This window comes from Sminthopsis crassicaudata, chromosome 3 (assembly GCF_048593235.1).
Source record: "Sminthopsis crassicaudata isolate SCR6 chromosome 3, ASM4859323v1, whole genome shotgun sequence".
Lineage (NCBI taxonomy): Eukaryota > Metazoa > Chordata > Mammalia > Dasyuromorphia > Dasyuridae > Sminthopsis > Sminthopsis crassicaudata.
The window spans coordinates 610,796,128-610,823,782 of NC_133619.1; the positions used below are offsets into that span (position 1 = coordinate 610,796,128).

General features: G+C 37.6%; 1 protein-coding gene across 23 annotated transcripts in view; it reads left to right on the plus strand.

Annotated features, from left to right (window-relative positions):
• EIF4G3 (eukaryotic translation initiation factor 4 gamma 3) overlaps positions 1-27,655 on the plus strand; it is a 377,578-nt gene that overhangs the window by 270,491 nt on the left and 79,432 nt on the right. For all 23 annotated transcript variants that reach the window (XM_074305978.1, XM_074305996.1, XM_074305980.1 and 20 more), the window contains one exon: positions 1,370-2,215. In XM_074305978.1, the coding sequence (XP_074162079.1) occupies positions 1,370-2,215 (846 nt within the window). The remainder of the gene's footprint in view (positions 1-1,369; positions 2,216-27,655) is intronic.

Genomic DNA, 27,655 nt, shown 5'->3' on the forward strand with positions numbered 1-27,655 from the left:
ACAAGAGTGAATTAGTAATTTAATAATTTCCATAAAGAACACTATTGCCCTGTAATTGAGTTTCGTGGTTCTAATGATATGTTGTATTGTAAATAATGGAAGCATTACCCTTGTGTCCATTTTACCACTATAATCAGATGAATGGTCTGGGGCCGATTTTTAGAGCTAATTAGCATGATATCCATAAGTTAAAATGAGTTTTAAGGCCATTTAGTTCAGAAGCAAAAAAACCAGAAGCTTTATGATTTTATTCATAATATTTACCATCAGTGTATATGATTAGGTGATCAGACCTTTGTTGACTAGCTTCCTTGGCCAATATCTGGTAATGAGGGCAAGAGTCAGTATTGCTTCAAGGTCTGTGGAAGGGAAAGTAAAGATGTTTTTAATAACATAGGGATGCTCTTTCTAATGCATTTTAAAATTTGCTTTCTTTTGAATGATGGTCATGCAGTTTTTGTTTCCAGTGAAGTCTGTTATCTTGCCGAATAAGCACTCACCTGGAAACTCACCCTCATTTTCAACTTCCCCAGATTAGCTTGCATTTTGGTACCTGGATTTTATTTATACTGAAAACATATCTTGAAATTCATTATGTTTTTGGCATCCTGAAGGTTTTTAGACTTTGTTTTGAATGAGACTTAGTAAAACAAATGTCTTAATTGCTGACCTTTATTTATGAATATCCATTTTGCCTATTTTAATAAATTCTTCACCATTTGAAGCCCCCGCAAAAATTATCAAAATTGTCATTTAGCCAACCTGTGAGATTCTTGTTTCCATTTTCTTTCCACTTAAAAAAACTCCATAAGTTTAGTTTAATTTTTAAAAGGAGTTTTTATTTCACATAATGGGAAAAATCTATTAGTCAGCAAATATTTCTAGGATGACCTCTTTTTAAACACATGGAACCCTAAATTTTCTGCCTACATTGGGAATTGGTTTCTTCTGGAGAGAAGTGTGGCTAGGCTGAAAGTGGTTCTGCCAAAGGAATGCCCCCACTGCCTTTAGAAGGTTTCCCTGGATGGATCATCCACAGGTTCAGTTAGCTCTCCCCATTAAATCTTCTGCCTTGACATAGATCCCTTTGGCAAATTTGGGTTTCTGGGATATAAAACAGAGTTGTACTCTAAAATCCAATCTCAGGCTGTGGGGACAGCCTCTTTTCCAAAGGATATGAGTTGGCAGTGGGTGTGATCTGAAGGAAAGAGGGGAAATGGTTCCTATTTTTCTTGGGCTAACAGGTTTTTGGTCTCTCTATTATTGTTATAAGAGTTTTGGAGATAAGACAAAATAAGTAGCCCATGATAATGTGATGCAAATTGGTAGCTGAAGCCTTCTTGAGACTTTGTGTTTTTTCTTCCCTCAGAAGAGAAGCCAAAACCAGATCCAGTATTGAAGTCTCCTTCCCCAGTTCTTACCCTAGAGCCCAGTGGGGAAAAGAAAGAACAAGCTGGTCCAATACCTGAGACAAGTCCAGTGGAATCCATCACAGAGCTTCCTCCTCCTCCTCCTCCTCCTCCTCTGTCACCTACACCTCTGGCTCCAGTCACTCTCAGTACTCTTCCTCCCACCAGCACTGCTATCCCTCTGTGTAATCTGCCTGCCTTCCCAGTGGATGGAGATGTTCGATGTGAACTCACTTCCCCAAAAGAGGATGCCATCCCTTTGCCCAGTCCTATACCTTGCACAGAAACGTCAAGTGCATCACCACCCCATGAGCTGGAAGATGACGTGTGCAAGGATTCCTGTACTGTAGTGCCCGGTGATCTGCCAGTGATTGCTTCCACAAACCTCATTAATGAAATGAACGGAGTTAGTGAAAAATTGACAGCTACAGAGAGTATTGTTGAAATGCTAAAACAGGAGACGTTGCCTTTGACTGTTGATCTGGAAGTTCTGGAAAACCCCCCAGAAGATATAAAAGTGGAAAGCGCTCCAATGCCCATCACGCTTTCTGCTGTTCTGTCTCTTTCTCCATCTCCTCCTGCTCCTCCAGCTTCACCTCCTCCAATCCCTGCTGCTCTCACTACAACTAGCGCTCCCAATGTCCCTGCTGCTGTTCCTGGAGGTTTAGAAGAAGAGGAGAGCATAAGAACTGCCCTTAGTGATGATGCAAAAGACATCCAACCAAAAGTTGAGGTGGAAGCAGATGGGCAAACGGAGGAAAGCATAGATTCTCAGAACTTAAATTCAAGAAAGAGCCCTGTCCCAGGTAAGCTTTACCTGCTTTCATAATCTTGCTTTGCTAGACTTGAGGAGAACTTGTATTTAATGCATTGCCTTTTTAACTGGCTATTTTTTTTTATTTCAGATTTTTTTTAGGGTCTGTTATTGTCATCTGCTTGGGTTATCCACTCATCAGGATGGTCAGACTCTCTACATCCTTTAAGAAATTGTCTTTCTAGGTTACTATAGCTTGCAAAAACCTGAGAGCTAGTGTTTTCTTGTTCTAGTGGTAGATATCTTGGGCATCATCCCTCAGTTTATATCAGTAGAACCTAGTGTTCTGCAAGTAGCCTTTGATTCCCCCTCAATCACCTCTGGGCCATGCAGAGGTGTCAGAATAGGGTATAATAGAGGACTGTTTAATACAGAAAATAGCCAATGAAGATTAAAATCTCTAGGCTGTTTTCATCTGAGGAAATTCCTGTGCCCTCCCCCCCCCCCCCCCCGTGTGTTCTAAAATAAGCTTTCTACTTAGTTGGCGTAAAATATAAATGGAATTTTCCATAAAATATATAAAATGCATTGAGGGAATGTGACATTTATTGATTTGATAGCCCATTAATTCTTACATCTAAGTTGTTATAAATCAGCAGTACAATTGTATGGTTTATGGGAATGGAGTCGTATCCAAGGCCTTTGTGATCTTGACTATTTGCTGGGTTGAGCTACTAACTTCAGAATGGAAGAAATAAGTCATGACTGGAATTCATTGTATATAAAGCCACTTCCACTAAACTCAGATTAAAGAACACAGGAACCAGAATAGCTGATAAAAGTTTGGAGATTACATGTTTGATTTTGAGAGAATACAATGCCATCCTAAGAAATTTGAAACTCTCTGCTTTTCATATAATTGAATCTTTTTCCTTTAAGTGGATTTATTGATCATGAAAGTATATACTCTCCTTTTGCTTAAATCGTTCTTAATATCTACTATATTGGAGGCCCTGGTTTTATATATGCTCTTTATTGAAATCTTAAAATCCCCATTGAAAGCTTCCTTGTTTTCAGCTACATTTGTCAATGTGGTAGTTTTATCTTAAAACCACTGAGCTTAGTCTTTTTTTGAGTAGTTATCTTAATCATAAGATTCAGCACTATTTCCTTAAATGTTGTTGATGTACATGATGGTGAGCAATTGGATAAGGGTGGGTTCCCAGAACTGAGTTAGAAAAAGAAGTCATTGCCATCATTCCAGTCCCCATCACAATCATCCTTGTTTACTGAATGGCTGCTGTGTGCTATATAGTGTAAAAGGGAATTTAGGAGATGGAGCATGTGGTGTCTACTTTCAAGATTATTTTTGCCCTAACTAGCCTCTTCATTTGTCACAAAAAGGATTTTGAAAGTGCCCTGTAAATGTGAGCTGTTAAGTACTAGCCAGTTCAGGCCATAATTGGAGAATTCCCTCTACAACCTACCTGGGAAGTAGTCATCCAGCTTTTATTTGTTAAGTAAGGAAGTAAGGCCTGAATAGGTAGACAGTTGCTGTACAAAATTGAAGCCCGTACATTTGAAGAAGGCAGTTACTAGGTAGGTAACATAAAATCAAGATACTAGAATTCAACATTTTAAGGTGTTGGATGCCTTTATTCTATAGTGGTATTTCTTAACCTACAGTTTGTGAATTTGTTTTGTTTTGTTTTTTTACTTCAATAATAATTGATTTCCATTGTAATCCTATGTCATTTATATTTTGTTTTTAACAACATTCTTCTGAGAAGGAGTCTTTAGGCTTCAACAGACTGGCCAAATAGTCTAGGACTTGATGATCCCTTTGTAGAGGCAGAATTTCCTGAGAGTTAAATATTTTTTTCTCCTGGTTGATGATCATAATAGTTATAGTTTGCCAAGTACTTTCCTCACACCTCTTTGGGACTGGTTTAGGTAGGAGTAATAAAGAGTTCTGCTTCCTATAGTCTTTGCTAAAAGTCATGAATTTAAGTGCTATCATTTTCCCTGTTATTCTCCCAGGTTAGAGTTGAGTTTAATTACTAAGAGCTATCCTACCAGGGGAATTGGTATATACTGCAAACAGGAGTGACTGGTCAAGGATCAATCTTTTCTACGTGTGTCAAGCTACCTATAGGGGGGTGTGTTTGCAGGTGACATGGAATTAATAAATACAAAATGTGTGCACATATCTGTTGTGTAATTAAATTATATACTTCTGTCTTAGAGCTTGTCAGTTCTCTATCTGTGCTAAATTAATCCTAAATTAATTTTTGGTCCATTTTAATAATGAATTGAAAATGGCACAATGGAATTTATTAAAATGCAAAAAAATCATAAAATCCTGATGAGCCTACAAAGGCAGCAATCAAATATACTAAAATGGCCTATAAAGAGTGTTAATGGATCCATCATAGTAAGCTCAGGCTGATCTCTGAGGCTGCCAGAGGAATTGTTGGATGGAATATTTTGAACTGAATTTATTAGTCTAAACCTGACAGGTTTTTTTACTATTTCCTTTTGGTAATAATTTTTTTTTTTTTTTAATCACACTGGTATTTGTGTGACTTGTAGGACAAATTAGTCAGGCAAAGGATAGATAGGCATAAAAGGAATATTCCCTTTTCCCATTGATCAAATTCCATTTTAGAGGCCACTCAGGTTAAACTTTATTTTCTGATTGATATGTTAATTCAGGTAGGTAGATTGATTATGCTGGTAATGTATCTTTTCATTTACCTCTTCTAGTTAGTTACCTGAGATAACAGAAAAAGAAATTATAAGCTTCAGTAATATTAGTAATGGCTTACACTGATTACGGAAAACACTTCAGCAAAAACAACACTGTGAAGTAGGTAATAAAAAGCTACCTTCCTGTTCAATGAAGTCATGAGGAGTCAGGATTTGAACCCTATTCTTCTGATTACAGGTCAGGTACTATTTGCATTGACCCACATTTTGTCTATATGTATTGGACTGGCTGCTGTCTATATGATGGGAACATCATATGCTTGAGACATAAGAGAATAGTTCACAGAATATTAGAATGTCCAACATCATCTAATCCAATGCTTTCATTTTGAGTAGGGAGAAATTGAGGCAACAAGTAATTCAGTTACTCAAATCAATTCTTGTAATTCCCTGTCAAGGGTTCTTTTCCTGCTGAGCCAAGCTGGCTCTCATAGAGGGCATAGCTTACAAATGCAGGCTCTGTAGGCTGTAATGTCCTTGTTCTCCTATTAGGCCATGCTAAAATCTTTGAAGTCAGTGATGCTTTGACAGGCATGCTAACTAGGACTTGGAACCCTGGAAAGGAGGTGTAATTCTCTTAATTTCAAATAGAATTCAAGTTATATATTATCTTTCACTTTTAAAGCCTCTTGTGCTTTACATCTGGGTTGCCTTAGAAACCACTCACCATTTGATGTTAACCTACAGGATCCTGTCTTAGGAATCTTGATTTACCATTAATAGAGCCCCAGGATTTAGATTTTGGGAGATCGTTGGTGGTCATTTGGACCAATTCTTTCATTTTACAGAGGAGAAAACTGTAGCTAAAGAGGAGGAAACTGTGGCACATAAAGGAAAAGGAACAGGTCACACAAATGTAAAATGTATAATGCAGTGTGCTTAGTAGCACAGTCAATGTGTGAGTTCAAGAAATCCAGATTTTCTACTATGCTGCTGCCTCTGGGTATTATTAGCAGGCTACAGTTACTATGTTCACTTTGGGGAATGATTGCTAACTTGCTATATCATTGATAATACTAAGCCAGGTATGATTGAGCATTGAAAAATGTCTTCACTAACCAAATTTACACCATAGTGAGTGTATCAAGATCCAAGCGATTTGATTCAATTCAGTAAACATTTATTTATTTCTAAGGAAAAGTCTAGTTTAGAGCTTATTATCTGGACAATTGCCTCAACCATTTTTCTAAGCTATATATTGACAACATATCCAAAATAACAGATAATTATTAAGTTTTTACTATGTTCAGAGCACTGTAAGAAGTGTTAGGGCTAATGCAAAAATTAATAAATAAGATTGAATGATCCTTGCTCTCACAGAATACATTTGATTTTGAATTAATGTTTATTCATTGTGTTCAAAAACCTTTTACTGTTGCGAAATTTTTCACAAACCCACATTTCAGTAATGTGACCCATCATGATCCACAGCTTAAGTATTTTTTTTTAAAAGTAGCTGCAGGTACAATGTGACATCTTTAGCTTTTTGCTATCTGTTAGAAAAGAGTTGGCCTTGATTGCTTAAAAATTTGTGTTGAGAACCTAGGATCTATTTGAAATTAAAATGTTATATTATCTGACCTTTTTTTTCTGGTGCTAGGATGGGGGGAAGGGGAGTTGGAAAAGGGGAGACACACACACACACACACACACACACACACACACACATTCATTTTCAGTCTTTAATCCATAGGTCATACCTTTACTACAAAACCCTGTGAATTTTAGAGTAACTTTATTTTTTTAAATTAATTTTATAATTATAAAATTTTTTTTGACAGTACATATGCATGAGTAATTTTTTATAACATTATCCCTTGTATTCATTTTTTCAAATTTTCCCCTCCCTCCCTCTACTCCCTCCCCTTGACGACAGGCAATCCTATAAATTTTACATGTGTTACAGTATAACCTAGATACAATATATGTGTGTAAATACCATTTTATTGTTGCACGTTAAGTATTAGATTCCGAAGGCATAAGTAACCTGGGTAGATAGACAGTAGTGCTAACAATTCCCAGTGTTCCATCTCTGGGTGTAGTTGTTTCTGTCCATCATTGATCAACTGGAAGTGAATTGGATCATTAGAGTAACTTTAAAGAGCAAAATCTGACATGGCAGCCATACTATTCCAAAGATAATTAATAAAGCTTTATAGATTGGTTCTAGCAGGATTTTTTAAAAAAGCATTGTATTTTACAGTTAAAAATAAAAGGACATATTCTTTATAAAGAATATTCAGTAGTTTTTGTCCTTGGTTCTGCAATTGCCCATTAGGAATTTAATGTCACGAGCCCTGATATTCAGGTAGGAGTGCAGTGGAATTTAAGTTTTGTTTAGTAAAAATTATCAAGAGACCTGCCTTGTTTCTTCCCAAAGGAAGGACTTTATTGTCATAAAAGCAGATGGAACTAAACGGCAACAGAGAGCTGGTTGGTCAGAGGAGGTAGCTTGTGATGGGTATTAATAGAATAAGACAGTGGTTGTCTCCTCCCAGGGATGGCTGCTCTTCAGCCATTGATTGGGACTTATTAAGACTTTGAAACTAACAAAGCTCTATTGGGCCTCTGATGTTGAAACCTGTAGACCTGCAGCTGCGTCCTATTTACCACATCCCAAGCCCCCTGCACTCGGACAGTTGGGCAACTGCATCCTGCTTTTTCTGCTTCCTGTAGTCAACTACTCACACAGGACTTAACAAAACCTGTTGTCTAGTGGAAAGTGTAAGAGCCCTTTAAATGGGCGGCGCCACAGTGCATCAGGAGATTGAGTGGTCCGGAAGTAATTTCTGTGGATATTAGGACTGCCTTGTAGGCGGGATCCTGGCCATTTTGAGATAGCTTCGTAATGGGTGACTCTCTCGCTGACTGGCTGTGTGTGTGACCTCACAGGCCCTATGTAAGCCCACTGCAGGCAGCAGTCGTTCTCTTTAACCTGGCGTTCTTCATCCAGGCTTCCTAGCCTGGGTGGCCAAGCCAAGATGGATAGCCAAAATAGGTAAGGGTTTTGGTAGTGAACACGTGGGTCTTCTGACCAGGTGTTCACCCGGGAACCAACAAGTCAGGGCATCAGTCAGGGCATTATGTGAGTAGGTATAATAAAGGCTTTTAAGATTACACGTGGCTGTTCTTGAGTGCGCTACTGGTTATTAAACTATAGATTCAAGAGATTATGGCCAGAGACCTTTGAAGGCCTCAGAGGAAGCGAGCCAGGTAGAGCTCACACTGCAAAAGACAGTGATCAGAGGTACTCTGGTGGGTCTAGGACAGACTAGTAATTGTAACTGCCAGGAGAGCACGTTAAAGGAAAGATCATGGAATTTGAAATCAGGGAATCTGGGCTTAGATTCATACCTCCATTTCTTAGGACCAAAGTTTCCAGTGAATGGTTAAAATTTTCATTACATATTTACTATGTGCAAAGTGTCAGGTAGGTGACCCTGAAGAAAGAATGCTGGGCTTGGAGTCAAGAAGACTCATTTTCCTGAGTTAAATTGTGGCCTCCCTTACCTCTCTTTGCCTCAGTTTCTTCATACGTAAAATGAATGGGAAAAGGAAATGCAAGCTATTCCATTGCCTCTTCCAAGAACACCTCAAATAAAATTATAAAGAGTTGAACTCAACTGAAAAACAGCTGGACAGCAAAAATAAACAAAATGTGCCAGGCACTGTGGTTTGTGCTGATACTATAAGTGGAGAATTCAGTCTTCAGGTGCTCATGGTTTCTGCAAGAAGTTGGATGGAAAAGACTATGGAACTTAGAGCACAGCAGCAAAAGAGATGGGTCATTTCTATTGAGCCCACCTTCATTGCTGAGGTAGAGCCTGATGACAAGTTTGAGGCTTTTTTGGTAACAACTTTCTTCTTGAGGTCTTCATTATGTGTGGCTGTAGAAGGGGGGAGATGGCAGCACTCCCAGACATGAGGCATTGCCAGCCCCTGTCTCCATGGGGCTGCTTCTGGGGCTCCCTGCCTGTTGCTGGCAGGTGGTGGTGATGGTGGTAAAGAAGGGGATTTCTTTTTACAGAGTGGTTACTCCTCTTGTTAAGGGCTGTGGGGCCTGGGCCAGAAGCAGGAGAGGGGTTGGGTTCAGAGGGGTAGGGGAAGGAGTGGAAATGTGAGCTCCTATCATCTCAAAGAGAGTGTATTTATCCCCTTTCTTTCTCTGAGCCCCTTCCTTATCATTTATCCAATTTTATTTAGCTTACTTTAGTTGATAAAGTGATGAAGAAAACACTGGCTGACCTCCAGTCCCAACTCTGACTATGATGGTAAGAAAGTCATTTTGGGAGTCCCCTTGCCTCTCTGAGCCTCAGTTCTCCATTATCGAGAAGTTCGCATTCTACTACTTCTTACCTACTTCACCTTGGGATAACAGTGCACTGTTAACCTCAGTCCTATAGAAATAGGATTTGCTATTTTTTTTAAACTGTGGAGTTAGACTAAGTGGTCTTTTGAAGCAGGTGTTTTTGCGGTGTTTTTTTAAAAGGCATTGCAGTTTATGGATCTTCGTGTGCCACAGTCTCTGAGTCAAAGCTGCCAGTGACTCAAAGACATGTGGGGAAGTGCATCAGAAGTAGAGGATACATCTAGGAAATGGCTTGGATGAGGAGCCTAAGAAGACCACTTGGGGTAATCTGAGTAAAAGCTTGGGGCTAAAAGATCTGTATCTATGTGGATATGATGGAGATCAGCCTCCAGTGTCGGGATTACCAAACCCCAGCAGGATTTAAGGCCACTGAAGAAAGCTCAAGACAACATCCATGTGGTTTCTTTTTTTAACCAGAATTGAGCTGGATCAAAGAGAGGTAGAATTGCTGCTGGGGATGAGTGAAACAATGAAAATCAGCAGCAGAGAGGAGTCAAAGTGGCTTTGTTCTTTCTCTTCCAAAAAGAGTTCTTCGACCTACTGAGAACAGAGCAGCAATGGCTCATGGGGCATTGGTCCCCAGGAGAAACTAGGAGATCCTGAAAGAGATGTTAGCAGAGGAGAGAGGATGCTGAGGCACAGTTAGTGCTGCTAAAGATTCTGGAGAATGGGAGAAGTACCACTGACGTGGAGAAGACCTCATGTCATCATTGTCAAAAAGGAAAAAGTGATGATGGTTTACAAACTATAGGCTAGTGACTCCAGACCAAATTCTTAGACTGAATATCCAGAAAAATAGGAAATAATGATCACTAAGTCAGCATAGCTTAATCAGAAACGAGTGATGTCAAAAGGAACCTTATATCCTTTTTGTGTTACTTACAAACTGGTCCACAGGAGAATAAGGTAGAGCCCCCAGGTGATGTTATGAGAGGAAAGAGCCAGACTTGAGCTTGGCAGTCAGATAAACACGTGGATTCCAGGCTAATTGAGTAACCAGATGCAGAATCCAGTGTTAGCTTGATGCCCTGTGTCATAAGTGCTCCAGGCTCTGTTCTTGTTTTTTGGTCATTTAACACTTTTAATCAATGCTTTAGGTAAAGGCTTATGTGACATTCTTACCACAGTTACAAATTTATTAGTGGAGAGGGATAAGTGCCTGTTATTTGCTAAGCATGTGCTAAGTGCTAGGGATATGAAGCAGAAGCTGTCTTCCAGCCTAAAGGAGAGGCAGCAGGTACATGTAGGCTACAAATGGAGTAGATGGAAGATAGGGGGGCAGCTAGGTGGCCTAGTGGGTAGAGCACCAGCCTTGAATTCAGGAGGACCAGAGTTCAAATCTGGTCTCAGACACTTAACACTTCCTGGCTGTGTGACCCTGGGCAAGTCACTTAACCCCAGCCTCAAAAAAAAAAAAAAAAAAAAAAAAAAAAAAAGAAAAGAAGATAGGTTCATTTCTAAGGAAACTCACTAGCAGCTGGAGGGACTTGGAAAGCTCCCCTGGAGCACGGTGACACTCCCATGTGAAGCATTCCAGGAATAGGGATGGCAATTGCAAGGTTACAGAAATGGGAGATGATCAGACTTTTGTGACTTTTCCTTATCTCTTCAAGTTATGGGAGCAATCCATGGTCAATATAGTACAGGAGAGGCAGAGATTTGAGAGAAGAGAATGCACAATTGAATCGTTTATGTTGGAAAGGGAAGGGTATCTAGAATAGGGATGGTAGCATGGAGAAATTCTGAGAGAGGGGAGAGATTGGAGATCATGATAAAGATATGAGTAAGTTTAGGAGGAAGTTATAGGGAAAAAGTGGAAAGATAAAAGATTATGATTACATAAGGGAAACTGAATTCTTGAATGTGGAAGTTGAACAGTTAGAATTACAAGATCAAAGGTTTGTAGTTGAGTTGGGATTTTTACAGTTTGAAGAACTGAGAAATAAAATCCACATGTATTTTAAAGTCCCCTAGGTGATAAGAGCAGTAGCTAGGGTGGGAAGGATATCCCTGGGAGGCGCAGGGTAAGTAGATAATGACTACCAGAATTATAATTGGATAATTAATCTAGAAAGCTCAAATCTTAAATGAAGAGATGCTGCTAAGAGAGAGTGGTCACGGAAGAGTCTAGAAATGACAGTGGGGAGCAAAGAGAGTTCCAGTTATTCATGTGGCAGGAACTGGAGAGGGAGTAGAAGACAGCCATTATTGAATAGGTTGGCCAAGGAAGCCAGGTTTCAGGGCGAACCAGAAGATAGAAGGAGCAAGACAGAATATGGTGTATGATGAAAGTAATTTTATTAATTATGGAACAGGAGTTTCCAAAGACACGTGTGAAACTGAAAGGAATTGATGTGTGATGGCTTCAGGTGGGAAAGAGTAAGTGAATGGAAACGGAGCACTGTGGGGTGGTTTCTGACAGTTGAGGATTCAGTATTACTTTGACGGGTTGAGAAAAAGGATGGGGGAAAACCACTGGGAAATAAACCTAACCATGTCAGTGAAGTCCATTGTTGAATACAAGTATTAGGAGATTCACATTTTGGCGTTTCAGCCCCACACTCTCCTCACTCCCTCTCCTGGTGTCTGTGTTTGAGGAGATATGTCAGGCTCCCACAGGAATGTTTAGTTTCCCCACTTGGAAATGAGGATGGTGTCACCTTCATTCAGAGCGTCTCTGAGCTTGATAAAAGGGCAGGAGATGGCGTGTCCAGAGCTGCTAGGGAAGAAGGGAAGCAGGCCTGGCTTGTTGTGGCCCCTAGGGCCTCGCCTCTCAAGACCACTATGCACGGAGAAATGAATGAGGAGATGGGCCTCCTGAAGAGTGCCTGGCAAATTCACAGATGACACAAGCCCCAGATCGGGATTTCAGATTCCAGAAGTGAAGCGTTGTCGGATAGTGCTCGGCTCAGCAGAAGTCAGCAGTGCCACGGGGGGATCTGGAAAGCTAGTGAGGTCCTGGCGGCCTTAGGAGAAACAGACATGGGAGGGGGTCTGTCCTCTGCCTCGGCCCGGCCACACCTGGAGGACACAGCAGGGGGCACTCGGATACCAAGGACCGCCCGGGAGAAGGGAGAATTCCCAGGGACCAGCCTGCGCTTTGGCAAGTATTCAGAGAAATCCTATTGGTTCTCCTTGTGCCCAGAGACAGAACTTGAAGCCATCAAGGGAAATTGAGGCAAATGGAGGCTTAATGGGGGCAGGTTTGGAATGGATGTTCTCTGAGGGGATTGTGGTGAGGATCTTTAGGAAGAAGCTCGGTGACCATTTGAGAATACAATATGGAGATTTTTTTGGAGGCCTTTATCTGCTCCTGAATTCTGTGATTCTATGAAATGACTAAGTGGGAAAGAAGTGGGCACATCATGCCATGAGCTCTGATGGTACCCATGAAATCTAAAAAAACACAGAGGCTTTTTTTTCTACATATTTATAGGAAAGTTTTTTGAGGATTATTTGTTATATTGCTAGATTTTGTCCTGTTGAATAACTTATACATATAATGATTATAAATCCTCTTTGGCCATGGTGCATTGTTTTATGTATTGGAGTATTGTGTTGGCTAATATTTAGAGTAGTTTTGTTCTTCCTCTCCCATTCTCTCTTCCTCCCCTCCTCCCATTTAGATGGGGTCCACTGTTTTTAAAAAATTGGTCCAAATTTTCTTTTTTAGTTTTATTTTTACCAGATTTAAAAAGTCATTAAAGGCATTTTACAGTGTCCCAACTTTATATTTATGAAGTTTCTGTGTAATACAGATAGTTATTTGTTCTTAGATGTTTTAAAAGAATTCACCTGTGAATCTGGGCCAGATGGATTTTTTATTATTTATTTATTTAGTTTTTGCTGAAGCAGTTGGGGTTAAGTGACTCAACCAGGGTCACAGAGTTAGAAAGTATTAAGTGTCTGAGGCCAGATTTTAACTAAGGTTCAAACTAGCTGCCCCAGTCAGATGGATTTTTACCAGGATAATTATTTGACGATTTATTTTATTTCTTATTGCCCTTTTCCATTATTAAGATAGTATTTTGCCATTTTGAGTAATATGCTTTTTTTAATCCATAAATAGCCATTTACTTTATTTTTCTCTAATTTGAGATTGTTTAATCTCTTTTGTATTTGTTATCTCAAATTTTATCATGTTTTGAATTTGTAATATTTCTCATTTTTTTCTCTCACTTTGGGGGGATAAATTTCTAATGATTTGTGAATTTTATTAGCATTTACCAAAAAATTATTATTAATACATTTATCAAAGCTAAAAGTTCTTTTCATTTTCAATTCAGATTATTTCTACTTTTAACTTTATAATCTCATTCTTATTTTCTTATGATTATTGCTTTGTCCTTTTTCTAGTGATTTTAGATGGACACGTAATCCAATTTTATCTTAGTAACTTAAGTGACATACATTTGCTTCTAAAAATTGTTGTAGCTGCATCTCATGGATTTTGTTGTGTAGTATTGTTGACTTGTCTTTTAATGCGTTTTTTAATTATTTTCCTGACTTTTTAACTCAGTCTAATCATCTATGGATACAGAAAAAAAATCTGAAACAAAATCCACTATTTGTCTATGATAAAAACAATAAAAAGAACAGAAATAAAATAATAAAATCATAACCACAGTAACAAAATCTTTGTTTAAATCCATATCCAATAATATATATAATGGAGAAACATTAGAAGTATTCTCACTTTTCATTATTTTTATATGACAGCAATTGGACTGAGACAAATCTATTAGTAGAATTAATGTTGAAAATTAAAATGAATTATAGGACTCTTTGTATGTGGTGCTAGGCAGTTTTTGGGGAGGCAGTAAGGATTAAATGATTTGCCAAACTAGTGTATGAAGTTGAATTTAAACTCGGGTCCTCCTGATTCCAAGGCTGATGCTCTCTCTGACGTGCCATCTTGCTGCCCTGAGGTATGTGGTTATTTGTGGGTGACAGTATATTTGGGGCATCTGACTGGCTCAAAAATATTCAGACAAAGGAGTTGCCAAAATCAGGCTACAAAATTAACCCAATTTAGATTCTTATTTAGTATCAGTAAACATCAAGAAAGTATTATGAAAAACATGTACCATTTATAGTAATAAGAACAATCAAATATTTGGGAATTAACTTAGGTTTTACATGATCTATGTAAGATCAACTATAAAATTATTATTCTTTTGATTAAAGATCTGTTTCAGTCAATCAATAAGCATTTGTTAAATTATGTACTTTGTACCAGACACTCTGCTCCCTCATATCAAGTAGACAATATGCACGCATAGAATATTATAAAATAGATACAAGGTGACTTTAGGGGTACATAGAAGGTACAGTCAAGCAGGAAAGGCCAAGAAGGAGAGATCTACAAAAGAGGAAGCTGGGAGGTCAAGGTGAAGAAGAGGAGAATGCCAGACATAAGGAATTGTTCTTAGATGGATTACATTTTTTTTTTAATTTAAAAAATTAAACTTCCAACTGTGCTTTATTTTTTTGTTTTAAAAGGAATTTTAAAAATTATTATCATTATAGCTTTTTATTTACAAGATATATGCATGGGTAATTTTTCAGTATTGACAATTACAAAACCTTTTCTTCCAACTTTTTCCCTCCTTCCCCCCACCTCCTCCCCCAGATGGCGGGTTGACCAATACATGTTAAATATGTTAAAGTATATGTTAAAGATAATATATGTATACATGTGCAAACAGTTATTTTGCTGTACAAAAAGAATCGGAATTTGAAATAGTGTGCAATTAACCTGTGATGGAAATCAAAAATGCAGGTGGACAAAAATACAGGCATTGGGAATTCTATGTAGTGGTTCATACTCATTTGATGGATTACATTTATAAAATTAAATTAAAATACTTGCCAATTTAATTTGCATAATTAATGTAGTATTGGTCAAAAAACTTATGTATTTTCTTCATAGAAGAACTAACAATTATATAGTCCATTAAGGTTTACAAAGTGAATTTTGTATATCTGTGCATATGCATATGAATGTATATGAAATCTCATATTCAGACTTGTGAAATAGGTGCTATTATAATTCCCTTTTTACAAATAAGGAAAACTGAAGCTTACTAAGGTTAGATATTATGTGTAAAGCCACACAGCTAATAAGAACCAAGGTAGCTTTTATAACTGAAGTCCTCATGACCTCCGAAGTCTAGCTTACTAAGCTGTCTTTTAGGTTAATAAAAAGCAAAGAGATAATATAGAGAAAAAATAGCAAAAAATATCAAGATGTGTTTGATTTAGATTGATTATATTAAAATGTTTACATTTTTATAACGAGAATATAATAAAAAATTTTAACCAATTGGGGAAATATTTATGTTCAACTTGATAACAACAAATATAACATTTTTGAAGATAATTCCTATATCACAAAAGTTACACAGTCAAGAAACTAAAGATATCTTCAGATAAGAATATATCTTTTAAAATTGCTTAAGAAACATTTTAATAGCTTTTTATTTTTCCAAATACATGCAAAGATAGTTTTCAATGTTCAACTCTACAAAACCTTATGTTCCAAATTTTTCTCCCTTTTCCAAATGTTTATCTCTCCTTCCACCCCTTCCCAAGACAGCAAGCAATCTGATATAGATTAAATTTATGCAATTCTTTAAAAAATATTTCCTTAATTTGTCATGCTTTGCAAGAAAAAGGGAAAAAAAAACACAAGAGGAAAAATGACAAAAAAAGGTGAAACACTAAGCTCTCTCCATCACAAACCTATTGGAATTAGCCCCGAATCACCTTATTGTTGAAAAGAGCCAAGTCCATCACAGTTAATCATCCTGTAATCTTTTTGTTGCTGTGTATGATGTTCTCTTGGTTCTGTTCACTTCCCTCAGCATCAGTTCATATAAGTCTTTCTAGGTTTTTCTGAAATCAGCCTGTGCATCATTTCTTATAGAAAAATAATATACCATAACATTCATATGCCATAACTTACCAGCCATTCTCCAGCTGAGAAGCATCCATTAAATTTCAAGTTCCTTGCTACCATTAAAAGGGCAGCTACAAACATGTGGGTTCTTTTCCCTTTTTTATGACCTTGAAGAAGCATTTTTTGACTGGAAACACTGTTGACCCTTTGTCCAAAGAGACTTAAATTAAAGCAACCAAAGTAGGCCCTCCCATTCATCACACTTGGTGCCAGTGAGGCTTTGAAGGGTGTTTGGGGATGGTCGTGGAATCGGCACATCTTTTCATTAGAGCAGGTGGTGAGGCATGAAATTCACACTATTGAGAAATTTAAGAATGTCTTCATGCAACCAGTCAGAGGCAAAAACAGCAGCCTTCGAAGGCCAGAAGGCCCATTCACTTTGATCAAGGAAGTGAAATTTTTTTTTTTTTTTCCCTTTTTCTGAGGCTGGGGTTAAGTGACTTGCCCAGGGTCACACAGCTAGGAAGTGTTAAGTGTCTGAGACCAGGTTTGAACTCGGGTCCTCCTGAATTCAGGGCTGGTGCTCTATCCACTGCGCCACCTAGCTGCCCCCGGAAGTGAAAATTTTTAGGAACCTACAAAAACTTCTTATGGAGGAGTTAAAACACTGGCTCCAATTTTAGGATGTTTTATGTTGCAATAAAATTCATTTATTTACATACTAATTGTCTCAAAACATGTATGTTGCTGAGTTCCTGGTATAACAAGACTAGGAACACCCAGTATTAAGAGATCGAGAAAGGGAGAATTTCTTCTGCTTATGAGACCTTGAAAGAAGCTCACAGTCTAACCTCTTCCATTGACTAATGGTAATTCTGGACATTAGCCCTGGGATTCTCTCCAGTAGTCTCAATTTTGAGAGTTCTAGGGCTCATTGATTATTTTTTTGGGGGGGTGAGGCAGTTGGGGTTTACTGACTTGCCCAGGGTCACACAGCTAGGAAGTGTTGTGTCTGATGTCAGATTTGAACTCAGGTCCTCCTGACTTCAGGGCTGGTGCGCTATCCACTGCACCACCTAGCTGCCCCTGGGCAAAGAAGGTACAATGTCTGGACGACAGCACCAGCCTATTGGAGATAAAAAGGATTGCTAAACATAGCTTTCCAGCCAGAAAGGGGGGAGCTGCATAGCCTAATTCCTTGGGTGAGTTGTTTGTACTAAGAAGGTCCAGTGGGAACCTGATTGCTTCTCTCTATCCCAGGTTCAATTTCCTTCCAGGTGATTCTGGGCCCTGAGCATAGTGTCTCTGTCACCGATGGTACAATATTCTTGTGAAGAATCATTTCCATTAACAGCTATATAAGATTTGTATCCAGGCCGTTTTCTGCAGTCAGAGCAGATATTTTGGGGTGTTCTTTTGAACTCACAGAGTTTAATGAATTTTGAGGTTTAGTAGCATGTACATATAATTTACTTTTTGTGAACACTTTTTACTTTAGTATGTATGTTGGATAATTAAAAATTATATTTTAAAACTAAAGTTTTTATCCATCAGAAGATGGCATACACAATTTTATGGCATACTTAGTAAGAAAACATGAGTGGTTTACCATTTTCTAGCTCATTTTACAGATGAGGAAACTGAGGTAAAGGGCTAAATAACTTATCCAGGATTACACAGGGATTCCAAACCACAAGGTATGGTCTTGAATCTAGGAAACTGTATAGAGCCTTAAGGGAAGATGAGACTCATTGTATCAGTCCGTCAATCTGTAAACAGTTATTAAATGCCTACTGTGTGCCACTTTTGCCCTTTACCCATAATAGGCCCTCATTTAAAAAAGATGTTTTAGTAAATATCAATCTAACTACTATCTTCATGTTTAATTAATTTCGGCAAACTACAATTTTTTTTTCCATCCTTGTTATTTCTCTTTCTCTTTCCCCTCCTTTTTAGCATGTGTATAGTCAAGCAACAGCTTAACACGAGAAGGCATATATGTGTCTGCTCCTTTAGGTCTTTTCTTTACCAAGTAGAACTTCACCCTCATCCTTGTAAAAGCTGTGTTGGGGAGCTGCTCTGATCAAAATCCTGGTCTTTTGTAGTTGTTTACCCTCAGGTTATTGTGGTCATGGCAAAATTGTTCTATTTCTACTAACTTCTCTCTCCATATTTTTCTGAATCTGTCTAAATCCTCGTTTTTATGGCACCATAAAATTCCATTCCGTTCTTATTCCATAATTTCCTTGGCCATTCTTCAATTCATGGACAGTTCTTTTCAATTCTTTGCTATTACACATGGTTGCTTTTTGTCCTAGACCTCTTTGGATTACATTCCTAATAAGCAGTATCACTGAATCAATGGAGTTACAGAATTTGATGACTTTGGGGTATAGTTCTAAAGTGTTTTCCAGATTGATGGAACCTACTTACAATTCTACCAACAGCTGGCCACTGTGTTCATTCTTGTACATCTCCTCCCTTTTGATTTCTTTTGTAATTTTCCCTTTTTGAAATCTTTGTCTTCAGTATCTTGTTCAAAAACCATTTACTATTATTAGAAATACAGTCCTCCCCATTTTTGTTATCTAATTTTCAGCTTAGTTGCAGCTTAATTAATTTTATTTTATTTTATTTTTTTTTTTTTTTAATTTTTTTTTTTTATTTTTATTTTATAATTATAACATTTTTTGACAGTACATATGCATGGGTAATTTTTTACAACATTATCCCTTGCACTTACTTCTATTTAGATTTTTTCCCTTCCTCCCCCAACCCCCTCCCCCAGATGGCAAGCAGTCTTATATATGTTACATATATTACAGTATATTATAGATACAATATATGTGTGTAGAACCGAATTTTTTGTTGCACAGGAAGAATTGGATTCAGAAGGTAAAAATAACAGTTTACATTCATTTCCCAGTGTTCCTTTTCTGGATGTAGCTGGTTCTGTCCATCATTAATCAATTGGAATTGGATTAGCTCTTCTCTATGTTGAAGAAATCCACTTCCATCAGCATACATCCTCGTACAGTATCATTGTTGAAGTGTATAATGATCTTCTGGTTCTGCTCGTTTCACTCAGCATCAGTTGATGTAAGTCTCTCCAAGCCTCTCTGTATTTCTCCTGTTGGTCATTTCTTATAGAACAATAATATTCCATAACATTCATATACCATAGTTTACCCAACCATTCTCCAATTGATGGACATCCATTCATTTTCCAGCTTCTAGCCACTATGAAAAGGGCTGCCACAAACATTTTGGCACATACAGGACCCTTTCCCTTCTCTAGTAGTTCCTTGGGGTATAAGCCCAGTAGTAGTATGGCTGGGTCAAAGGATATGCACATTTTGATAACTTTTTGGGCATAATTCCAGATTGCTCTCCAGAATGGTTGGATTCTTTCACAACTCCACCAACAATGCATCAGTGTCCCAGTTTTCCCACAGCCCCTCCAACATTCATCGTTATTTGTTCCTGTCATCTTAGCCAATCTGACAGGTGTGTAATGATACCTCAGAGTTGTCTTAATTTGCATTTCTCTGATCAATAGTGATTTGGAACACTCTTTCATATGAGTGGAAATAGTTTTAATTTCATCATCTGAAAATTGTCTGTTCATATCCTTTGACCATTTATCAATTGGAGAATGGCTTGATTTCTTATAAATTAAAGTCAATTCTCTGTATATTTTGGAGATGAGGCCTTTATCAGAACCTTTAACTGTAAAAATTTTTTCCCAATTTGTTACTTCCCTTCTAATCTTGTTTGCATTAGTTTTGTTTGTGCAGAAACTTTTTAATTTGGTGTAATCAAAATGATCTATTTTGTAATCAATAATGGTCTCTAGTTCTCCCTTGGACACAAACTCCTTCCTCCTCCACAAGTCTGAGAGGTAAACCATCCCATGTTCCTCCAATTTATTTATGATTTCATTCTTTATGCCTAAATCTTGGACCCATTTTGATCTAATCTTAGTATGTGGTGTTAAATGTGGGTCCATGCCTAGTTTCTGCCATACTAATTTCCAGTTTTCCCAGCAGTTTTTGTCAAATAATGAATTCTTATCCCAAAATTTGGGATCTTTGGGTTTGTCAAAGATTAGATTGCTATTTTTATTCACTATCTTGTCCTGTGAACCTAACCTATGCCACTGATCAACTAGTCTATTTCTTAGCCAATACCAAATGGTTTTGGTGACTGTTGCTTTATAATATAGCTTTAAATCAGGTACACTTAGACCACCTTCCTCTGACTTTTTTTTCATTAGTTCCCTTGCAATTCTCGACCTTTTATTCTTCCATATGAATTTTGTTGTTATTTTTTCTAGGTCATTAAAATAGTTTCTTGGGAGTCTGATTGGTATAGCACTAAATAAATAGATTAGTTTGGGGAGTATTGTCATCTTTATTATATTCGCTCGGCCTATCCAAGAACATTGAATGTCTTTCCAATTATTTAAATCTGACTTTATTTTTGTGGCAAGTGTTTTGTAATTTTGCTCATATAATTCCTGACTCTCCTTTGGTAGATATATTCCCAAATATTTGATACTATCGACTGTTATTTTGAATGGAATTTCTCTTTGTATCTCTTGCTGTTGGATTGTGTTGGTAATGTATAAAAATCCTGAGGATTTATGTGGATTTATTTTGTATCCTGCGACTTTGCTAAAATTCTGAATTATTTCTAATAGCTTTTTAGCAGAGTCTTTGGGGTTCTCTAAGTATACCATCATGTCATCTGCGAAAAGTGACAATTTGATTTCTTCATTTCCTACTCTAATTCCTTGGATCTCTTTCTCGGCTCTTATTGCCAAGGCTAGAGTTTCTAGTACTATATTGAATAGTAATGGTGATAGTGGGCAACCTTGTTTCACTCCTGATCTTACAGGGAAAGGTTCTAGTTTATCACCATTACATATGATGTTTACTGAAGGTTTTAAATATATGCTCCTTATTATTTTAAGGAATAGTCCATTTATTCCTATACTCTCAAGCGTTTTTAGTAGGAATGGATGTTGGATTTTATCAAATGCCTTTTCTGCATCTATTGAGATGATCATATGGTTTTTATTAATTTGATTATTAATATGGTCAATTATACTAATAGTTTTCCTAATATTAAACCAGCCCTGCATTCCTGGTATAAATCCCACTTGGTCATAGTGTATTATCCTGGGGATGATTTTCTGAAGTCTATTTGCTAATATCTTATTTAAGATTTTAGCATCAATATTCATTAAGGAAATTGGTCTATAGTTTTCTTTCTCAGTTTTCGATCTACCTGGTTTAGGTATCAGTACCATGTCTGTGTCATAGAAGGAATTTGGTAGGACTCCTTCAATCCCTATTTTTTCAAATAGTTTACATAGCATTGGAGTTAGTTGTTCTTTAAATGTTTGGTAGAATTCACCTGTAAATCCATCTGGTCCTGGGGACTTTTTCTTAGGAAGTTGGTTAATAGCTTGGTCTATTTCTTTTTCTGAGATGGGACTATTTAGACTACTTACTTCTTCCTCTGTTAATCTGGGCAAGCTATATTTTTGAAGGTATTCTTCCATTTCATTTAAGTTATCGAATTTATCGGCATAAAGTTGAGCGAAGTAGCTCCTAACTATTGTTCTAATTTCCTCTTCATTAGTGGTGAGTTCACCCTTTTCATTTTCAAGACTATCAATTTGCTTTTTCTCTTTCCTTTTTTTAATCAGGTTTACTAAGGGTTTGTCTATTTTGTTGGTTTTTTCATAAAACCAACTCTTAGTTTTATTAATTAATTCAATAGTTTTTTTACTTTCAATTTTATTAATCTCACCTTTTATTTTTTGAATTTCAAGTTTTGTGTTTGTCTGAGGGTTTTTAATTTGTTCCTTTTCTAGCAATTTTAGTTGTAAACCCAATTCGTTGGCCCTCTCTTTCTCTATTTTATGCAAGTAGGCCTGTAGAGATATAAAATTTCCCCTAATTACTGCTTTGGCTGTATCCCACACATTTTGGTATGATGTCTCATTATTGTCATTTTCTTGGGTGAAGTTATTAATTATGTCTATGATTTGCTGTTTTACCCAATCATTCTTTAGTATAAGATTATTTAGTTTCCAATTATTTTTTGGTCTATTTTCCCCTGGCTTTTTATTAAATGTTATTTTGATTGCATTATGGTCTGAAAAGGATGCATTTACTATTTCTGCCTTACTGCATTTGATTTTGAGGTTTTTATGCCCTAGTATATGATCAATTTTTGTATAGGTTCCATGAACTGCTGAGAAGAAAGTATATTCCTTTCTGTCTCCATTTAGCTTTCGCCAAAGATCTATCATATCAAACTTTTCTAGTATTCTATTTACCTCTTTGACTTCTTTCTTATTTATTTTGTGGTTTGATTTATCTAATTCTGAGAGTGCAAGGTTGAGATCTCCCGCTATTATAGTTTTGCTATCTATTTCCTCTTGCAGCTCTCTTAATTTCTCTTTTAAGAATTTAGATGCTGCACCACTTGGTGCATACATGTTTAATATTGATACTGCTTCACTATTGATGCTTCCCTTTAGCAGGATATAATGCCCTTCCTTATCTCTTTTAATTAGATCAATTTTTGTTTTTGCTTGATCTGAGATGAGGATGGCTACTCCTGCTTTTTTGGTTTTGCCTGAAGCATAATAGATTCTGCTCCACCCTTTTACTTTTAGTTTGAATGTCTCATCCTGTTTCAGGTGTGTTTCCTGTAAACAACATATAGTAGGATTCTGACTTTTAATCCAGTCTGCTAACTGCTTCCTCTTTATGAGGCAGTTTGCCCCATTCACATTTATGGTTAGAAGGACTAATCCTATATTGCTTGCCATCCTATTAACCCCTGCTTATGCTTTTCCCCTTTCCTTCCCTTTTACCCTCCTATCCAGTATTAAACTGGTAAACACCACTTGCTTTTCACAGCCCTCCCTTTTTAGGATCCCTCCCCCACCTTAAAGATCCTCCCCTTATTTTACCCCTTTTCCTCGAAATTACTGTATTCCCTTCCCCTTAGCTTACTCCTTCCCTTTCACTTTTCAATGAAGTGGAAGAAGTTTCACCATAAATCGAATATGTCTATTGATACACGCTATGTTCATCTCCCTCCTTTCTTTCTCTCAGATATAATAGGTTACCTTTGCCTCTTCATGAGATGTAGTACCACCACTTTATACTTTTTTATGATATAATCTCCTTTCCACCTCTAGTTTCTAAGACAAATTGTACATATGTTCTTTACATATTTTTTGACAGAAGTATAGTTCTCAAGATTTCTTTTTACCTTTTTTAGAAGTCTCTTGAGTTCTGTATTTGAAGATCAAACCTTTTATGTAGGTCTGGTTTTTTCATCAAAAATAGATGGAATTCATTTATTTCGTTAAATGTCCATCTTCTTCCCTGGAAAACGATGCTCATTCTTGCTGGGTAAGTTATTCTTGGCTGCATACCAAGTTCCTTAGCCTTTCGGAATATCATGTTCCAGGCCCTGCGTTCTTTTAATGTGGATGCTGCTAAATCCTGTGTTATCCTTATTGTGGATCCTCCATATCTGAATTGTTTTTTTCTAGCAGCTTCCAATATCTTTTCCTTTGTCTGATGGTTCTTGAACTTGGCCACTATATTTCTTGGCGTTTTGATTTTAGGGTCCCTTTCAGTAGGTGATCGATGAATTTTCTCAATGTCTATTTTACCCTCTGTTTCCAAAACGTCTGGGCAGTTCTCTTTGATAATTTCCTCGAAAATGGTGTCCAAGCTCTTTTTTTCCTCCCATTTTTCAGGGAGTCCGATTATTCTCAAATTGTCTCTCCTGGATCTGTTTTCCAGGTCTGTTGTCTTTCTGGTAAGGTACTTGAGAGTCTTTTCAATTGTTTCATTTCTCTGGTTTTGCTTGACTCCCTCTTGGTTTCTCCTTGAATCATTCATTTCTACTTGTTCCAGTCTAATTTTCAATGATGTATTTTCTTCACTCACTTTTTTTATATCTCTTTGTAATTGTCCAATTGAGTTTTTATCTTCTATGGAATTTTTTTCCATTTTATCCATTTTATTTTTTTGAGAGCTGATTTCTTTTTCCAGCTCTCTAATCCTGTTTTCCTTGGAGTTGTTTACCTTTTCCAGCTCACTAATCCTGTTTTCCTTGGAGTTGTTTACCTTTTCCAGCTCACTAATCTTGTTTCTCAATGATTTGATTTCTTTATCCATTCTGTCTTTGAATGCATGGGATGACTTCTCCAGGCTCTCTTGCCAAGCTTCCCTTTCCTTTTCCCATTTCTCTTCCAGCTCTCTTGTGAGAGCCTTTTTGATTTCCTCTATGAGGTTCTTTTGTATTGAGGAGCAGCTTATATCCCTCCCAGGGGATACATCTGGGGACAGTCTGTTCCTAGTCTCCTCAGCATTTGAAGTCTGCTCCCTCTCCACACAGAAGCTGTCAATGGTTAGAGCCCTTTTGAATTTTTTGTTCATTTTGTCAGAGTAGGAATCAAAGAAAACAAACTGACAAGAGAAACAATTGGTCTGTTTTGCGGGGGATAGGGCTGGATGGTATTAATGGGCTTCCTCTACAGACTGGGGGTAGGGCAGCAGAGAGCCACTAACAGAACAGCAATGATTGTACTGAGTCTGCGCTCTGAGGCTCTGAGAACGCACCGAGTCAGTCCAGGTGGGGGTTGGGGGTGGCCGGGCTCTGAGAGACGCTGGCTTTCTGGGGTTTTAATCTTCACCTCCGGTGTTTACACCCTCTCCACCACTCCTGGCTTGCTGCCAAGACGGAGCATCCACACTGGGACAAAAGCCCTTTCACAGAAATGGCAGAGATCACACCCCTCCCCCTCTGGTCTGAGCTGTGTGAGCTGCCTGTCTTGCTCTGGCTGCCTGCCCTCAGTCTGCGCCCAGTCTGATTGACCCTCCCCCGAGCAAACACAGACCTTTTCTGGCGACTCTCAAGGATGTCTTCTCTTGGTGACCATCTGTGGATTTCTTTCTGGGTCAAGCATTAAGTCAGAGGCTTGTCATGAAGTAAGTTCTGAGAGAATACGAGGAGCTCAAGCAGCTGTCTGCCTCCACGCCGCCATCTTGGCCGGAAGTCGAGAATCAGCTTAATTAATTTTAGATGAAGTTGCTATATGTACACTGAATGCAGTAAATGATATTTGAAAGAAAAACTTCTAATAAAGAAACAAAAGAATAGAATAAAAGACTGAAACCATTTAGTCTAAGCAAAAGCCATTCTGTACATCTCAATAGGCAACATTGCATAACATAATTACTGACAGTGTTCTTTCGTTCTTGAAATTATTTTGTATTACTTTGCTCATATTTTTATTCACTTGTTTGTGTGTTGTTTCCATACTCCTGCTTGAATATGAGGAAGATTTTTTTTTTTTTTTCCTTTGGTATTCCCAGCATCCAGACAATCTTTTATACCTTATCAGTACTTGTGTTTTGAAATTTGAATTTTCAGTTGAACAAAATTGAAATTTTGAACAGGGTATTGAACCGAGGTGGCATATGAACATTGATAGTATGTTTCCAATAAATCATTATTTTTTAAATAATAAATAAAATATTAAAAGATCCAGAAGACCTTTAACACAGAGTGGATATTTATTAGAAAATAGTCTTTGATTAGCAGGAGACACAATCCATGTATTAAGTGTCTATTGTGTGCTAGGAACTGGGCTAATTAAAGCATTGAGGATACAAAGAAAAGTAAAGACAATCCCATCCTGGTTTCCTAAACATTTTTAGTGAAGCAGTTGGAAACATCTCACTTTGGGGCAAGTCCATCATTTTCCCATTTTACTCTTAGAATGGCTGAATTTCATTGCCCAGGGACTCCAAAGAGGAGAAATCTGGGTAATTGCAGCAGCCTAACTATGTGGTGATTGGTGGTCCCGCATATATTTGCCTTTTCACATCCCTCTACCAGCTGCTCAGTCCCCTGTACTCTTCACTACTTTTTGGGTATTTTCTTTTATTCTCCTGGTCTTTTTCCCAGCATGCCATGTTCTTTAGAACACTTTCAGCACACAATGTTCTGATTAATGAGGCCAGAGGAAAAATAGGATCATTTTGTACTTAGAGGATTTTATGAAAAAGATGATATATTTTTTTATTATATCTTTTTATTTACAAGATGTATGCATGGGTAATTTTTCAGCATTGGCAAGTGCAAAACCTTTTGTTCCAGCTTTTCCCCTCCTTCCTCCCACCCTCTCCCCCAGACGGCAGGTTGACCAATACATGTTAAATATGTTAAAGTATAAGTTAAATACAATATATGTATACATATCCATACAGTTATTTTGCTGCACAAGAAGAATCGGACTTTGAAATAATGTACAATTAGCCTGTGAAGGAAATCCAAAATGCAGGCGGACAAAAGTAGAGGGATTGGGAATTCTATGTAGTGGTTCATAGTCACCTCCCAGAGTTCTTTCGCTGGGTGTAGCCAGTTCAGTTCATTTCTGCTCTATTGGAACTGATTTGGTTCATCTCATTGTTGAAGAGGACCACGTCCATCAGAATTGATCATCATATAGTATTGTTGTTGAAGTATACAATATTGTCCTGGTTCTGCTCATTTCACTCAACATCAGTTCATGTGAGTCTCTCCAGGCCTTTCTGAAACCATCCTGATGGTCGTTTCTTACAGAACAGTAATATTCCATAACATTCATATACCACAATTTATTCAGCCATTCTCCAACTGATGGGCATCCTCTCAGTTTCCAGTTTCTGGTCACTACAAAGAGGGCTGCCACAAACATTCTTTCACTTACAGGTCCCTTTCCCTTCTTTAAAATCTCTCTGGGATATAAGCCCAATAATAACACTGCTGAGTCAAAGGGTCTGCACAGTTTGATAACTTTTTGAGCATAGTTCCAAATTGCTCTCTAGAATGGCTGGATGTGTTCACAACTCCACCAACAATGTGTCAGTGCCCCAGTTTTCCCACATTCTGCATTATCTTTCCCTGTCATTCTAGCTAATCTGACAGGTGTGTAGTGGTATCTCAGAGATGTCTTAATTTGCATTTCTCTGATTAATAATGACTTGGAGCAGCTTTTCATATGGCTAGAAATAGTTTCAATTTTTTCGTCTGAGAATTGTCTGTTCATATCCTTTGACCACTTATCAATTGGAGAATGGGTTGATTTCTTATAAATTAGAGTCAGTTCTCTATATATTTTGGAAATGAGGCCTTTATCAGAACCTTTGACTGTAAAAATGTTTTCCCAGTTTATTGCTTCCCTTCTAATCTTGTCTGCATTAGTTTTGTTTGCACAAAAACTTTTCAACTTGATATAATCAAAGTTTTCTATTTTGTGATCAATGATGATCTCTAGTTCTCCTCTGGTCATAAATTCTTTCCTCCTCCACAGGTTTGAGAGGTAAACTGTCCTATGTTCTTCTAATTTGCTTATAATATTACTC